General features: G+C 44.4%; 1 protein-coding gene across 2 annotated transcripts in view; it reads right to left on the minus strand.

The window, feature by feature from the left end:
* The window catches only part of FNIP2 (folliculin interacting protein 2), a 97,657-nt gene extending 91,575 nt beyond the window's left edge, over positions 1-6,082 (minus strand). For both annotated transcript variants that reach the window (XM_074993121.1, XM_074993118.1), the window contains exon 1: positions 5,845-6,082. In XM_074993121.1, the coding sequence (XP_074849222.1) occupies positions 5,845-5,939 (95 nt within the window). In that variant the 5' untranslated portion in view covers positions 5,940-6,082. The remainder of the gene's footprint in view (positions 1-5,844) is intronic.
* Between the last annotated feature and the right edge of the window lie 11,597 nt (positions 6,083-17,679).

Here is a 17,679-nt window from a genome sequence, read left to right on the forward strand (position 1 = left end):
ACTCTCTTTCTTATCCCATGACTCTTTACTTTGCTTAAAGCTCTTTGCTGAAGACCTTATCAAAGACTTTCTGAAAATCCAAGCACACTATAACTGCTGGATCACCCTTCTCCACGTTTGTTGACTCTCTCCATTAATTTTCATAGATTAGGTAAGGGAAATATGCCTCACTAATGCTTTTCCCCAACAAATCACGTTCATTTATATTTCTGTTTTTTACTAAAATTTCAGTAAATCTGTTTGATACTGAAGTAAGGCTGACTCGCCTGTAATTGCTAAGATTGCCACTGAAGACTTGGGGGGTGGGGGGAAGTAATATATTAGGTATATGCCAGTTATCTGGAACAGAGGCAAGTGACAAGTTAAATACAACCTTTTGTAGTTCTGAAATTCCATAACTGAGTTCCTTGAGAATTGTTGGATGAATATTTATCACCCAAAAAGGGTCGCTTGCATGTGGGATCTCCCACATATCCTCCGCCATAAAGACTGATACCAAGAATTCTTTCGCCTTCTCTATCACCATCCCCACATCCCGCCAGTAGTATAGTCCACCTGCTCTACTCTTATTACTCAAACACAGAATTTCAGTTCATAGAGATTCTATGATACTGTATGATAAATTTCAGATTTTTATTATATTTGACTCTGTGCCTCCTTTCACGTATAATGCCAAACCCCCTATCCCCAGTTCCACCCCACAGTTCAACCTGCTCTGGCATGCCTGTATATTTTATACCTTTGTATTTCCCTGTCCTAATAATCATCATCATGCCACCAAGTTTCTATGATACCTATTATACGAAATATCTTAATTCAATACCAGGCACTCAAGTTCAACCACCTTAGCATTTAGAGTTTTAACATTTGTACACACACGCTCATGAAGTGTGTCACTTTCATATAATGTAATTGAAGAAGACTCTCTCTCATTTGACTTTCTCATCACTTCCTACCTATACCAACTTCTGCACTCTTCTCTTTAACAAGATATAGAGCCATGGTTCCCAAACTTTTTGGCATCATGCCCCCACTTTTGATTTTTGAGAAACCTTCATGCCCCCCCACCTCTTCTTTACCATCATCCAACCCCTCTTTTAACAAAAAATACAATTCGTAATTTACAATAAACACAAAAGCTTGATATAAAAATGTTATTTATTTGAAGTTAAAAATAAGCACAAATAGGTTTCCTTGGCCCCTTGCGGGTGCCTGGTGCAGCCCCAGCTGGCCAGATGCCTGAGCCCTATGCCAGCTGCCCCACTCACCTGAGACCTGCGCCAACAGAGCCACCTGCCCGAGCCCCACATCACTGGGGCCAGCCATCCACTCACCCACCAGCTGCGGGCCAGCCACCCAAGTTGCCTGCTCAAGTCCCATGCTGCCTGGGCCAGCCACCCGCCTGCCAGCCTGAGCCACCCAAGCCCTGCACTACCGGAGCCAGCCACCCACCTGCCAGCCTGAGCCCTGCAATGCCAGGGCCAGCTGCCCAAGCCCGATGAATCCTGCAAGCTGGCCATCCGCCCAAGCCCCACAAGCCCCATGAGCTGCTCGCCCAAGCCCCTCCCTTCCCACAAAGCCAGGCACCACCAGCCCCCTGCTCTTACACCATCCCCATCCCCGCGCCAGACACCCCCAGCCCTCTATCCTCCCCCTGCCCCAACCAACACTCACTGACCTTTGCATGTGGGTCTTCATCAGCTGCCTGCTTTTTTAGCGGCTGCTTCACGTCACCCACGTAAAATGGCAGGGGCTAAGAGCTGGAAGCAAAGGCTGGCTCTTTCTTTGGGTGGGGGCAATGATGGGGGGGCTGGGTTGCCTCACAGCCCCCCTGGAATTTCTTCATGCCCCCCCAGGGGGGCATTTGGGTAACCATGATATGGAGTATTCCCTTTAATAAATCCTCCCCTAAGGGATGTGTTTTGTCTGAACCATATGCTCCTCCACGCCGATTGACTCTTAGCTGATCTTTTTAATTTTACATGCAGCAATCTGGCTCTATTTTGCAGGGGTGGCCAAGTTAACTAACTGTCTGAGCTGCATCTAATAGTCTTCAGAAGATCAAGAGCTGGAATGCACATGCTGCAGCTTCAGTCCTGTGGACAGTACCTGCAGGAGCTCAGGCTTCAGCCCGGTAAGGAGGGCAATCTCAGGGCGCATGGAATCATGTGCCTCCCTGATTTTTGCCAAGGTTTGCTGGCCCTGCTCAGTCACATAGTGTCTCTGGGCCCCCTCCCTGCTGTGGGGAGAAGCAAACGGAAACAGCTGAGAACTGCAGGAAGAGCGATTCCTCTCCCTGTGGAGCTAGAGCAGCAGCGACTCCCTGCAGTTACAGGGGTTCGCTGTGCAGAGAGGCAGTCGCAGATACCTAAGACCTGCAAGGAAGGACTGCTGATTGAAGGGGGGAACTGGGTGTCTGTGACTCAAGCTGTTAGAGGAGGCTAACCTTTAAATTGTGCCCCATCCACTCTCAGTAGGCATCAGAGGTCTCTGGAAAAAGCCCCATGCTACCCATCTCATTCCGTCAAGGTAGATGGAAATGGGAGATGGGGAGAGGGACCTATCAATGACACTTTAACTCTAAAAGAGCTACATGTGGAAAGTGAAGTGTGGTTTGACCATCTCCACATAAAACTGTGTAAGCTCCTTCTTTCCCAAAGGTCCCCCAGTTCCTAAGCTCTTCCTCTGCACACCACTGTTTGATTCACACAGAGAGACTCTGCAGTACTGCCTGTCACACTGGCCCTGCATGTTAGACCAGAAGCATTTCAGAGAATGCTACCAGGAGATCTTGGGTTTTAAGTCTCTTACCCAGCAGTCTAAATTTGCCCTCCAGGACCTCGCTCCTCTTTTCCCTGATGTCATGCATATCTACATGTACTCAGAGACTCCTCCCCAACACTGCATGTAAGCCTGTCTAGAAGTCTGAAAGGCCTGCAACCTTTGCACCCAGCCGGCAATTCATCATTCAATTCTCATTAGGAACCTATATTTCTCATAATCAAATGTCCCAGTATTACTACTTACATGCTCCTAATTCCAAGCGGACCCTCCTCCAGAGAAGCAACCTTACTGCAAGGGGATGACATAATACCATGACATCATTGATATGGAGGGTCCCAGTTATGGCATCATTTCCCTCTGCTCCAGCATGATGTTCGCCTTCTTGAGACCTTCAGTCTCCTTAATAGAGCACAGGCTTTCATCCTGGAAAGTCTCATGTGTGTACTCCTCTATCTCCCTGAGTTCCTCCAATTCAGCCACTTGAGTCTCCAGAGCCTGCATTTGGTCTCTGAGGGCCTTTCACCAAATGCTGTGCACATATGTCACTAGCCCACAAGGCAGGTTAAAAACACTGCATTCACTGCCACAAACAGTATCAGGAGGAAGGTAACAAGACACTAGTCAGTTTCATGGCTGAAATCCTGTGGGAAAAGGTGAAATTTACAAATATTGTTATAAATTTCACCTCATCTGCTTAAGAGTACAGAAGAGGCAGTAAAGGCAGACAGAGCAAGGTAAGGGTTAGAGACAGGAGAGAGGTAAAATACACACCCTCTTCTCTCCCCACCAGTTTCAGCCACATATCCCCATTAGTACAAAGTGCTTTCCAAATAGACTTTCTGTAGAATCATGTTGAGCTAGAAACCACCAAATCCCAGATCTTTGCAGGAGATTCAGGTGGAGACATTTCATTAAAATTAAATCCTACAAATAGGTTTGCACCTTGATCTGCTTCTGTGCCTCTTGCCCAAAAGAATATACATAAGACAGGCTTTTTTTTTTTTTAATTGACAAGCATTCTAAGTACATAACCTATGCTTTCATTCTCTCAGACCTTCTCCATGCCCCCCAGTACCACATGGCTTTTCTGCATTATGAATTAAAGGAACAATGAATTCTGGGCCTGACAATCTGAAGTCTTCCCAATCCAGTAGCAACACTCTAGAAATAACGTGGCAATAATATTAGATTCCCAGTGACCCATCACATTTACAACAATCAAATATATAATCCATATCTGACATTACCCAATGCTGGCTCCGGTCCTACAAAATGTTTCAAGCAGATATTTGATCTACGCAGAACACATCTGAAATCAAAAGGGTTCCGGTGATCCTCTATGATTGCACTAAGTCACTTGTTGAATAGTGTCTTTTTTGTGTGTTTGTTTTTACTTCTGGTCTCATTCCCCACAGCATTCTTAGCATTTCAGGAAGTGAAAGTCAGGAATCTTATCTATTTCTATATGATATCTACTCACAAGACCAAGCTAGTCATGAAGGTTTGGCTGGACATACATGTAATGCCATTTATTTTGCTTTCCAGGATTACTGTGGTCTTGTGACCAGGGAAGGTATAGGTAGAAAAGGAATCTGGAGCCTTGTCATGTAACTTGCTTAAAATACAGTCCCTGAAGGATTTTTTTAAAAGCCATAATAAAATCACAATTCCACATCCAGGCAGACCTCTAAAGGAATCCCTACACATTTCATGTGCAAAAGTTCATTAAATCATTAGCACCTAAAGTGGTGAAAGGCATATAGCTCCCAGATCTTCCACAGAATTAGAGATAACAAAAGAGATGAAACCCTGAGTCACCAGTATGACATTTCAACCCATTTTTAAATTTAAAATTAAAAGAGAAAATATTTTAATTCAATGTACCCAAGTAATAAGAGGTACACACTAAGAAAAGGGCAGGCATAATGTTTTCTGCACTATTTTACTTAAAGTCTGGTATTAAAAATTATAACAATTTATGCATATGAGGAGCTTTGAAATCCAGACAAAATGGCTGAGACATAAAAGAAAAAGAGGCAGAAGAAAGCAACTAATAGGTACAATTATAGTCACTTACTTCTCTGCCGCCACTATTCTTCAGCACAGGTTTTTCTGTACTATTTAGGGGCAGGAGGGAAGTGACATCAAGGCACTTTGTTTAACATTTTACTCCCAATTTTTAATAATCTGGTCCATAGTAAAACTCAATAATTTAAGACTAGAAAGTCTAGTGGTAGTAAAACTATTCAGTATATTGATAGTTGCAACACCTGTGGTCATACTACCGACAGCAGTTTTAACAGGCTGAAAAGTCAGAAGATTTTGATGTAATCCTAAAAGACTGAGAACCACCCTAGAAACCTGAAGATTAGGATGTTATGAGTGATGTGGATTACAATGAAAAATCCACAGAATAAAGGTTAGAGACTTCCTTTCACAGTAAGGAAAGATGGTCTGAGACAGATATCCCAATTATGTATGATCCATTCCACACCCCAGAAATAGAATCCATCACAGTTAAAGTTGGTTCACCCAATGTAAGACCCTGAAAAACAGCTGACCCCAGACAAGCCTGGCATAATGATTAACAAAACGACTTTTGCACAGAAGCCTGGTAATGAAAAAGAGCTCCCGAATATATTTAAGTAACTGGACTAGTAGAAATTTCAGACATTTCCCCAAACCTCTTAGTTCAGAGGCCAATCTAGAACTACAGAATCCTCCCCAGCAGACACACTAACTCTCCCTCTGGCTCTAAAACAAGAGTACTGAAGAAAACTCTTAAAAGAAGAATAATACCAAACACTTAACGCGCTTTTCGGTCCCACAGCACCGCGTGAATGTCAACAAATCTCTACCAGGCTGATGAGAAGCAACCTAGAGCTGGGGTGGGTATGCGCGCACTCCGGCTCCGGGGAAACGTACACACCCCTTCTTCGTTCCTGCAGATGCCCCCTCGCTGATCTTTGCTTTCTTGACTTTCAGTGCTTCCCCCCTCCCGCCTCCGCTGGCTAATGTCCTGTTCGTAATACCCCTAGCATGAAAGCAACAGCTTCTCACCTGAAAGCAGGTTCTTCCTTCAGAGCCCTGCTGGGGGGAGAAGTGGAGCTGCCACCCCTTTTGTTGAACAGCTTCTGGAGCAGAGTAGGAGCCATGCTGCCGCCGCCCGTGCTCGCACGAGCCCCAGTGGATAGCGCACGCACAGCAGCTCAGCGGGCTAGACAGGGACTGAGCGGCGGGGCGGCATCCCCACTGCAGCGCGGCCGCCCAGCATTGGACGCGGGCGGGAACTGCTGCTACGGCTGGCTCAGCGCCCCAGCTCCCAGCGATGGACACAGCCAGTCATATGACTAAAGAAGAACGAAGGAAGCCGTTTCCAAGGGGCACTGACAGCTCCCCCCAGCGGCACGAGCGCTTAGGCCAGAGTCCTGGGATCCGAACGCGCAACACCCAGGGAACGTTCTCCATTGGATACTCGGAATTCCAAGCCTTCCCCTGACACGTGGTCAAGAGCCAGCGTTAAAGGGACACGAGCTTCATTTTATTTCAGTCCTTTGAGGTTGGGGTGCTGGAAAGGGGAGCGGGGAGAGTAATAACAATAGAATTTCTCATTCTTTACGAACAAATATTTGTATCACATTTCTCTCCCCACCCGGCTCTCAGGCAGGCGTCCTCTTAAGGGAAGTAACCTATTGAAATGATGCACAAACTAACAACAGAAGAGAACTGTTAAAATCTGAATGAAGTGGGTCTTTGCCCACGAAAGCTCACGCTCCAAAATATCTGTTAGTCTATAAGGTGCCACAGGACTTCTTTTTGTTCTGGAAGCTACAGACTAACACGACTACGTCTCCAATACTTGTTCAGATCTCTGATTTCTTGAGCTAAAATCAGACAGCTCAAACCAAATCCCTGGATCAAAAAAGTCTATTGAATTCTGTGAAAAGCTTTTGCTATTCTGTATAATAACAAACCCAGACCCTTCACAACTGGAGATTTTTTTAAAGCCTTTATCTCTGTAACAGACTGACAGAGATCTTTGATCCAAATTCTGAGGAAATGCTAGCTTATCTATCAGGGATCCAAATTTTGGCCCTCCGATTGATTAGGCATATATTAGTTTTACCATTTGAGTAATCCCACTGCATGATTTAGGCCCAGTGTGGCTTTGTTCCTTTTTGCTTTTTTGTGGTTTCTTTTGTTCATAGGTAAAATAATTTAATTAGCTGATATCACAGTTCTGTTGGTTTTTTGGGGGAAGGGGAAGTTTTAAGTTGTTTTGTTTGCCAGAAACTGCATCACACATTTTATTTTTCACATTTTTTACAATAGCTTATTCTTTTAAATGTGACATGCTGTCTTTTTTCATATGTTCCACAGTGTACTGCAAGAGGAGATGTGGGGTTGACTTTTGGGAACAACGTGGCCCAATAGGGCAATGGAAACAAGCAGGCCAGTGACAGTAAACAGTGACTGTTTGGTACCAATACATACAGGTACTCCTGGGCCCTTTCAAAACTACAGTATTTCTGATAGCAATTTCAGAAAAATTATGAAGTAAATGAAGCTGCACACTGAGCACAGGATTGGATACATCTTCCATAACCAAAGTGCACTATCTGTCATATGCTTCTCAGGCAAAGTGAACAGCATCAGAAAGTAAAGTATAAGTGGCAAGGTAGATGGGTTGCTTTTTCACATACATACAAGTGCAAAACATGAGCAGGGGAAGTGCAAACTTGACTATTTGCTGATCAAGTTTAACAGATTGTGTAGAGTCCAGGAGACTGTGTGAATAGAAATGTGAGAGATTAAAAACAAACATGTATCTATGTTTCCTGTTCAGAGTCTGAAATCATGTTTACTGTAAGAAGCAATTTTTACAATGACTGTCTTGAGTTAGAAGAGAAGCTAGTCTTTATGAAAGATAGTCTGCCTCCCCATTAGAGAGCTATGGTGCAGACAGGTTATCACCCAAAACTTTTTGATAACTGTAGGCTTGGAAAATCAGAGAATTAAATATGCAGAGCTGCTACATTTCACAGGAGAGTAGCTCTTCAGAAGCTCTGCTCCTGCCAAGCTTAGGAGCTAGGTTCTGCATCCAGAATAGGGCAGGGAAGGAGTCATGTCCCCTGAAATACGCACCTGATTTTACAGCCAGTAGATGCAACTTCCAGTCCCATAAGGGCTGATGCCTCCAGCTTTTGTCTCTGAAACCTAAGCACACTGTGTGCACAATTTTCAGCTCTGAGGAGCTTCTAAACCATTCACAGTCAAAGCTGAGGATCTACAGAGGAGCTTAGAAGATCCATAAGAGTTCAACCTCCATTTAAACTCAGAAGACACAGCTGAGCTTTAGTTAATCAGAGTTTCAGTTATCAAGAACAGTTTACAAAAACTGGTTTGTTTAGTATAATGGTGTATATGTTATAATGGTCTTTAAGGATGGGGCTATATATTTTTATATGTTCTGTAAAGCACATCACACATTATAGGCACTATAAAAATAATTGCAATTTTTCCTTATACTTCAAAAATACTGAATAAAATATAATCAAGTTAAGAAATATCTACAGTCTTGAATTTGTAATGTATTATTACATAAAATGGAAAGCTTTCTTTACAGAAGAGTTTTAAAAAGACATGAATCGATGCCACCAAAAACATATTATACTTTGCAAACTGCCAAGCTTCTAGCAGCAGAGAGCTGGGGACTGAAGAAAGAAACTCCCCCTTTCAAACTAGCTTACTCATTCTTGGTTGAATGGAGTGTTATATAACATGCTGTTGCTGCAGCAACCATACCCCCAGCCCTTTGGCAACTGTGGTATCAAGGTGTTGCTATGATATAGATGAACTGTTTCGCTGTCTTTTATCTAAAAAGCATACTCAGTTAAAAGTGAATGAATCTTTAAACGGTTATGATTTTCTGAAGTAATGATCTTAGCAGAGTGATTCTGGTACATAAATAACATAGAGTAAAACAAAAAAGCAGTTATGTAGCACTTTAAAGACTAACAAAATAATTTATTAGATGATGAGCTTTCATTGGACAGACCCACTTCTTCAGATGGTCTGTCCCACGAAAGCTCATTACCTAATAAATTACCTAATACATCACCTCATACATGACTGCTTTTCGTTTTGATAGAATACAGACTAGCACGGCTACTTCTCTCACTATTCAACATACAGTAAAGCATTTGTTCTTTAACTTTCTCTGATATTAATTTTTTTTTAAAAAGGGTGTATTAGTAATGTCTTCTTTTAATCACTGCCATCTATATATTGAACAGTGTGGTAGGGTTGAAGGAGAAAGAAATTAAAGCAGTTATAGCTGTGGAAGGTGAGCTAATAATTTAGGCATGTTTTCAGGCAGTCTCCTTCTTGGCTGGATCTTATCTACACCCTTTTTTCTGTAGAGACCAGGGCATCGGTACATTGGTGGGAGATAAATGCATAACTTTCCCCTGAATCTTTTTAGCTCACCCTTCCTCTGTGAGTGTTTTTGTTTGGTTGTTTTTTTTTTTTTTTAGATTTTTAAAATCACAACAAGAAATTTAGGATGGTTGGCTCCTCCTCTTGTGTGCCTGTCAGGCACAAATACATTCAGTTAAATGGCAGTTTCTCTAAATCTTGCTAGGCATCAAACAACCCCCTTTGTCAGTGAACTGCAAGGCAGGATTTTCAAAAAGCCTTTTTGTTTTGAAAATCTGGCTTGAAATCTCTTTCTTTTAACACCAGGTCACATGGTATCTGGCTGAACTGCTCCATATTTTTCAGTTAGGGGTCAGTCCTGCAAGGTGCTAAATGCCGTTTTGGTCAAATAAGACATCTAAGCATGTGCTTAACTTTAAGCATGATTAAAGTCAGTAAAACTATTTACATTCTTAAAGTTAAATGTGCTTAGTTAGTGCTTTGTAGAAAGCTTGGCCTCTTGCAGGAGCAAGCTCTTACATATTAAACTTTTCTTCTCTAGGTCAAATGCAGTTCACAGTGTGCTAAATAGCAAAGGAATTAAAAATAAGAGCATATTTAAAAGACAGAAATCCTGGTGTGTAACAATTTAATCATGATCAAGTAACTGTGGAGAAGAAGAGAAAAGGTGCTAGGGTTATTCCTTAATGCCAATATTTTGTACATATAGTAGCTCTACCAACCAAAACAATGAAGCTGAGTCTACACGTGCCCCCTCCAAAAGGACTGGACATGCTCATGAGGCAGTTCCAAAGGTGCTAATGAGGTGCTGATATGAATATGCAGCGCCTCATTAGCATAATGGTGGCCACGCGTGATTTGAAAGTGCTGCTTTTGGAACTCACACTGCCTGTGTAGATGGGTCCTTTCAAAAGGACCCACTGACTTTGAAAGCCCCGTCTTCCTAAAACCATATGGCTGTGTCTATACATCCCCCCTCCTTTCGGAGGGGGCATGCTAATGAGGCACTGACACGAATATGCAGCACTTTATTAGCATCATGGCAGCCGCGCACAAATCGAAAGGCGGGGTCATGTGTAGACACAGCCAATAGGAAGAAGGGGCTTTTGAAGTCGGGGGGTCCTTTCGAAAGGCCCTGTCTACACGGGCGGTGTTCGTTCTGAAAGCAGCACTTTCGAATCACATGCGGCCGCCATTACGATAGTGAGGTGCTGCATATTCATGTCAGTGTCTCATTAGCATCTTCCCAACTGCCTCATTAACATGCCCCCTCTGAAAGAAGGGGGTATGCGTACACACTGTTTGAGAGACAATCTATATTATACAGGTTTTTGTCCTGATTATTGTTTAATAACTGTAGACTCTGAATGTCAGTTTTTAAACTGAGTTGAACATTATATATACTATACAAAATGTTATCAAATAAAGAGAACACTAATTCTTTGAAATGTATTTGTTTTTCTCTCAGTGTAAATACCTAGCTCCACTCTAGGAAATCCATGGTTTATATTAGATTCTGACTCCTATGTGAAAAATTCAGTCACAGTTTAGTATCATGCCAGCTTTCAGCTCTGAAAAGTTGTGTGATTAGAAGCATCACATTTGCTCCCTTTTTCAGCATGTGGAGGCCCATACTGAAATGCTTCCCCCTTTTCATGACTTTGAAATTTAGAATAACACAAAGGAAAAATAAACATGAGCAAGAAAAATAAGCAAGCCAGATGGTCCCCAAGTTAACTCCCCTTCACCAGAATGTTGACTATCTCATCTGCTCTACAGAAAGAGCTTGATTCTATTCACGCTACAGGAGGTTCATTGCAGCTGTACTTCCAATTTGTTGGTGCAGGAACTGTCCTGCTCTATGGGGCCAGTACTAGGGTATTATGAGGGTATTTGTGGAGAGGAGAGAAAGGAAGTTCGGGGTTTATCACTAAAGGCACATGTATGAGGGTTTAGCAATAACCCCCAAAATATCTCCTGAAGTGGGGGTATATGGAGAGAGCTGGGATATTGGAAGGCAAACCAGGCAAAGGCTTGGATAAGAGGAAAATATGGTCAGAAAGGAGACACATAGTGCTGCATTTCTGCTTTCCATCATTGGTATCTCCCATCTCTGTACAGGAGTAACCCTATTTAACAGGACTTCTAGAGCTCAAAGCTCCTTAACCCTGTCATAACCACTCCCTTTCTGATGAAGTACAATACAGGGAGAAATGTTATGCAGAATGTTAGATCATAATAATGGTGCCTTTTGGCCAGTGCTTTTTTTTGTGAAAAAAGAGGTGCAGGTACTTAGCCAGCTCTCTGCCTGTTTCCCTCAGTCAGTCCCATGGCTGGGGCTGCCCAAGTGCCAGTACAGAAGACCCCGAGTGATGTGAGGCTTGCACCCCTGTGCACCCTCACATAAGTCAAATTTTGTGCAAGTTGGTGGGGGGAGAGCCAGGAATCAGGCAGCAGCCTGGCTCCTGGTGCCCAAAGTGGTGGGGAGCCGAGTACCAGGCAGCAGCTGGGAGCCAGGGATAAGGGCCTGGCAACAGAGGGCAGTTTTACCAGCAGAACCACATCTATGCTGCTTGTTTTCTGCTGCAAATATGCAAATAAGCAGTGCAAATATGCAAATGAGTGGCCATTTCCAATTCTGAGAGCCCTCATTTGCATCATTTGCAGTGAAAAGGACCAGCAAACAGGGAGTTTGTCTGGGAAAGTATTCTTGAGGAGCTCAGGTGAGCATGGCATTTGGGGGGCTACGTTATGAGCTGGTGGGTTGAATTTCTTGTTGTGCATTTGTTTTATTTTGCAGAGAGGAGAGTTTGAATAGCTGCCTGTGTGCCTGAGCATCTGTTTTGCAGAGAGGGGAAGTTGGAAAGTGTGTTTGGCAGTTTGACAAGTTTGCAAGGTATGAACTGGGAGAGCTTCCTTCCAGGTGGGCCTTCAAGGGCTGATTAGATTGGAGGCAAAGGCTTTGACCCAGGCCTACCAGCTAACAGCTCTATAAGAAGGCAGCCACAGTGAACCCTGTGAGCAGTGAATAGGAGCAGCCAACAGGGAGTTTGCCTCGGAGTTTGCTTTCGGGAGGAGCCCCATACCTGTTTTCCCTTTCTTATATGGTGTTTCTCCTGTGCTCTTCAAGGCGGCACTAGAAACAAATAAGAGATCTCTGAAAAGGGAAAAAATGGACAGTGACATGGATAGTGAGAGGTCTGTTGTTGTGACCTGCATGTCATGTGCCATGTTTGTCTTCCTCCCGGACAATAGAAAGGATTTTCTATGTAGCGAGTGCAAGCTAGTAACCATTTTGGAAGAGAAGGTTAAAGGACTTGAGGCACAAATATCAACCATCAGGTCCATCAGAGAGTGTGCAGACTTTCTGGATAGAAGGCAACAGATAATACTGTGGGAACAGAAGGCTGCTCAAAACAAGGAGAAGAACTGGCAGCATGTTACCTCCAGGAGGAGAAAACCAGTTCAGGTCTCTCCAATTCCAGTGGAGATAAGTAACCACTTTCAGCCTCTCTCCACAGGTGATACGGTGGAGATAATTGGGGCTGATACCTCACAGGGATTGGATCTGAAAGAGCCCCCACGGTTTCTAAGGGATGGGATGTGCAGTCCTAGGGATGGGAGTTCTATGACCACCACCCCTAAGAGAAAAAGATGGGCGGTAGTGGTCGGGGACACCCTCCTAAGAGGGATGGAGTCATCCATCTGCCATCTGGACCTAGAATCCCAGCAAATTTGCTGCTTGCCTGGAGCTAGAATCCAGGATATCACAGAGTCCCTGCCAAAAATTGTTAAACCTGTAGACTATTACCCCTTCCTACTTCTCCATGTAGGAACCAATGATACAGCTAAGAGCAACTTTGAAGAGATCATGGCAGATTACATATCCCTAGGAAGGAAGATCACGGAATATGGTACACAAGTGGTGTTCTCGTCTATCCTCCCTGTGGAAAGAAGGGATCCGCATAGGGATCATAGAATCACAGAGGTAAATGTGTGGTTGCGTAGGTGGTGTAGCAGGGAAGGATTTGGTTTCTTTGACCACGGGATTCTCTTTCACGAACAGGGATTGCTGGGAAGAGATGGGATCCACCTCAGAAAGAGAGGAAAGAGCATCTTTGCAGGCACGCTTGCGAACCTAGTGAGGGGGCTTTAAACTAGGTTCACCAGGGGATGGAGACACAAGCCCTGAGATAAATGGGGAAGGAGGAGGGAACAAGCAAGTGGGTTTCCTGGGTGAAGAGGAGAAAGTGGGCCAATCGGCTCATTCTCTAAGATGCTCGTACACTAATGCCAGAAGCCTGGGGAACAAACAGGAAGAACTAGAGACCCTGGCACAATCAGAGAAGTATGAGGTAGTTGGAATAACAGAGACTTGGTGGGACGATTCACATAACTGGAGCACAGTCATGGAAGGTTATAAACCGTTTAGGAAGGACAGACAGGGGAGAAAAGGAGGAGGAGTTGCGCTCTATGTGAGGGAGCAGTATGATTGCTCAGAGCTCCAGTAGGGGGAAGGAGAAAATCCAGTTGAGTGTCTTTGGGTTAAGCTTACAGATGGAAGTAGCAGAGGCGATGTTGTAGTTGGTGTCTGCTATAGACCACCAGATCAGGGAGATGAGATACATGAGGCTTTCTTCAGGCAGCTAAGTGAAGCTTCCAAATCACAGGTGCTGGTTCTCATGGGAGACTTTAATCATCCAGACAATTGTTGGGAAACCAATACATCAGCACACAGACAATCTAGGAAGTTTTTGGAGAATTTTGGGGATAACTTCTTGGTACAGGTGCTGAAGGAACCGACCAGGGGCCGTGTGCAACTTGACCTGCTGCTCACAAACAGGGAAGAACTAGTAGGAGAAATAGAAGTCGGAGGAAACCTGGGCTGCAGCGACCATGGGATCATACATTTCAGGATCTGGACAAAAGGAAGAAAGGTGAGCAGTAATTTTACAGACCCTTGATTTCAGAAGGGCAGACTTTGACTCCCTGAGAGAAAGGATTAGCAGGATCCCGTGGGAAATGAAGATGAAGGGAAAAAGAGTTCAAGAGAACTGGCAGTATTTTAAAGAAGTCTTAGTGAAGGCACAGGAACAAACCAACCCACTGCATAATAAGAAGTAGGCAACCAGCTTGGCTTAACGGGGAAATCCTTTGTCAGCTTAAACTCAAAAAGGATGCATACAAGAAATGGAAACGTGGACAGTTGACTAGTGAGGAGTATAAACATACAGCTAGAGAATGTTGGGCAATAATCAGGAAAGCGAAAGCACAATTGGAACTGCAGCTGGCAAGGGATGTGAAGAGTAACAAGAAGGGTTTCTACAGGCATGTTAACAATACATGGGTTATCAGAGAAGGTGTGGGGCCATTACTGGATGATGGATGTAACCTACTGACAGATGATGTAGGAAAAGCTGAAGTACACAATGCTTTTTTTTGCCTCAGTCTTCATCGACAAAGTCAACTTCTACATGACAATGCAGTATGGGAAGATGGAGGGGAAGGAACAAGTTCTGAGCTATCTAGAAAAACTAGATGTACGCAAATCCATGGGTCTGGATTTAATGCACCCGAGGGTACTGAGAGAATTGGCAGAGTTCATTGCTGAACCTTTGGCAATTATCTTTGAAGACTCTTGGAGATCGGGGGAGATACTGGATGACTGGAAAAAGGCAAACGTGGTGCCCATTTTTAAAAAAGGAAAGAAGGACAATCCAGGGAACCATAGACCCGTCAGCCTTACTTCAATCCCTGGGAAAAGGAGGGAATCCTCAAGGAATCTGTTTTGGAGCACTTAGAAGAGGGGAAAGTGATCAAAAGTAGCCAACATGGATTCACCAGGGGCAAGTCCTGCCTGACCAATCTGATTAGCTTCTATGACACGGTAACAAGTTCTATGGATATGTGTAGTTAGTGGATGTGATATACCTTGACATCAGCAAAGCTTTTGATACAGTCTCCCACAACATTCATGTCCATAAGTTAAGGAAATATGGATTGGATCCTTGGACTATAAGGCTACGTCTACACGTGAAGCCTACATCGAAGTAGCCTATTTCGATGTGGCGACATCGAAATAGGCTATTTCGATGAATAACGTCTACATGTCCTCCAGGGCCGGCAACGTCGATGTTCAACATCGACGTTGCGCAGCACCACATCGAAATAGGCGCAGTGAGGGAATGTCTACACGCCACAGTAGCACACATCGAAATAAGGGTGCCAGGCACAGCTGCAGACAGGGTCACAGGGCGGACTCAACATCCAGCCGCTCCCTTAAAGGGCCCCTCCCAGACACACTTGCACTAAACAGCACAAGATACACAGAGCCGACAACGAGTTGCAGACCCTGTGCATGCAGCATGAATCCCCCGCTGCAGCAGCAGCAGCCAGAAGCCCTGGGCTAAGGGCTGCTGCACATGGTGACCATAGAGCCCCGCACGGGCTGGAGAGACAGCGTCTCTCAACCCCCCAGCTGATGGCTGCCATGGAGGACCCCACAATTTCGACGTTGCGGGACGCAGATCGTCTACACGGTCCCTACTTCGACGTTGAACGTCGAAGTAGGGCGCTATTCCGATCCCCTCATGAGGTTAGCAACTTTGACGTCTCGCCGCCTAACGTCGAAGTTAACTTCGAAATAGCGCCCGACGCGTGTAGCCGCGACGGGCGCTATTTCGATGTTAGTGCCGCTACTTCAAAGTAGCGTGCACATGTAGACACAGCTTAAGATGGATAGAAAGCTGGCTTGATGGTCGGGCCCAACGGGTAGTGGTCAATGTCTCAATATCCAGATGGTGGTTGGTTTCAAGCGGAGTGTCGCAACGCTTAGTTCTGGGTCCAGTGTTAGTCAACATCTTTATTAATGACCTGGGTGAAGGACTGGATTGCACCCTCAGCAAGTTTGCGGATGACACAAAACTAGGGGGAGAGATAGATACGTTGGAGGGTAGAGAAAGAATCCAGAGTGACCTGGACAAATTGGAGGACTGGGCCAAAAGAAATCTGATGCAGTTCAACAAAGAGAAGTGTAGAGTCTTGCACTTGGGGCGGAAGAATCCCAAGCATTGTTATAGGCTGGCAACTGACTGTCTCAGCAGCAGTATGATGGAAAGGGACCTAGGGGTTATGGTGGATGAAAGGCTGGATATGGGTAAACAGTATGCTCTTATAGCCAAGGCGGCTAACAACATACTAGGATGCATTAGGAGAAGCATTTTGAGCGGATCTAGAGAAGTAGTTATTCCCCTCTATTCGGCACTGGTGAGGTCACATCTTGAATATTGTGTCCAGTTTTGGGCCCCCCAGTACAAAAAGTATGTGGATTTGCTGGAGCAGGTTCAGCAGAGGGCAAAAAAATGATTAAGGGGCTGGAGCACAAGACCTATGACGACAGGTTGAGGGATTTGGCCTTGTTTAATTTACAGAAGAGAAGACTGTGAGTAATTTAATAGCAGCCTTCAACTTACTGAAGGGGAGCTCTAAAGAGGAGGGTGAGAAACTGTTCTCAGTGGTGTCAGATGGCAGAACAAGGAGTAATGGTCTGAGGCTGAAGAGGGAGAGGTGTAGGTTAAATATTAGGAAAAACTACTTCACCAGGAGGGTGGTGAAGCATTGGAATGTGTTTCCTAGAAAGGTGGTGTATTCTCCATCCCTTGAGGTTTTTAAGTCCTGGCTTGACAAGGTCCTGGCTGGGATGACTTAGTGGGGGTTGATCCTGCTTGAAGTGGGGGTTGATCCTGCTTGATGACCTCCTGAGGTCCCTTCCAGCCCTATGGTTCTGTGATCATGCTGCCCGCAGCTGGACTGAATCTAGATGCAGCCTATCTCTATAGTGCCTACCATATTGTGATCTATAGACATTACTGTAATATGAATTATAATAATAAGGCATTAATCACATGCAAACTAGGCCTACACCCTTTCTCACCCACATGGACATCTCCTAGTTGGTTTTAACTCAGGTCAAGACATAAAAACAACTGCTAATTGTAGTGTTCAGATATCCCTTTAGGCCAATGGACAGAAGCCAGATACCTGATGACTCAAGGTTTTGGTGACCTTTTACATTGTTGCACATGTGACATTACTAACACAGCTGCATGACCTGGCTTAGATAGATGGCATTGTCTGAGAACCACTCACTCCATTTTGATTGTTCCCAGATGGTGATGGATGACTGTTTCTTCTCCCAGATGTACAATCCTTGTGGACTTCGCCATCAATCATCTCCTCTTCTAAAAGGTGCTCCAAACAATCATGAACCAGTGCCATCAGTGCACCAGAGACAGCTCTACTTTGTTTTGTCTTTTGATCATGGAACTGTTGTCCCTGCATTGGCAGCTTCTGGCACATTCTAGGAGATGAATGAAAGCAGCTTGATACAGCTCAAATCAGACAATACAGAAGTGTTACAAAGTGGTGAGAAAAGTGCTCTGAGGACCTGGTGAAATC

The sequence above is a fragment of the Carettochelys insculpta genome, chromosome 4 (assembly GCF_033958435.1).
Source record: "Carettochelys insculpta isolate YL-2023 chromosome 4, ASM3395843v1, whole genome shotgun sequence".
Taxonomy (NCBI): Eukaryota; Metazoa; Chordata; order Testudines; family Carettochelyidae; genus Carettochelys; species Carettochelys insculpta.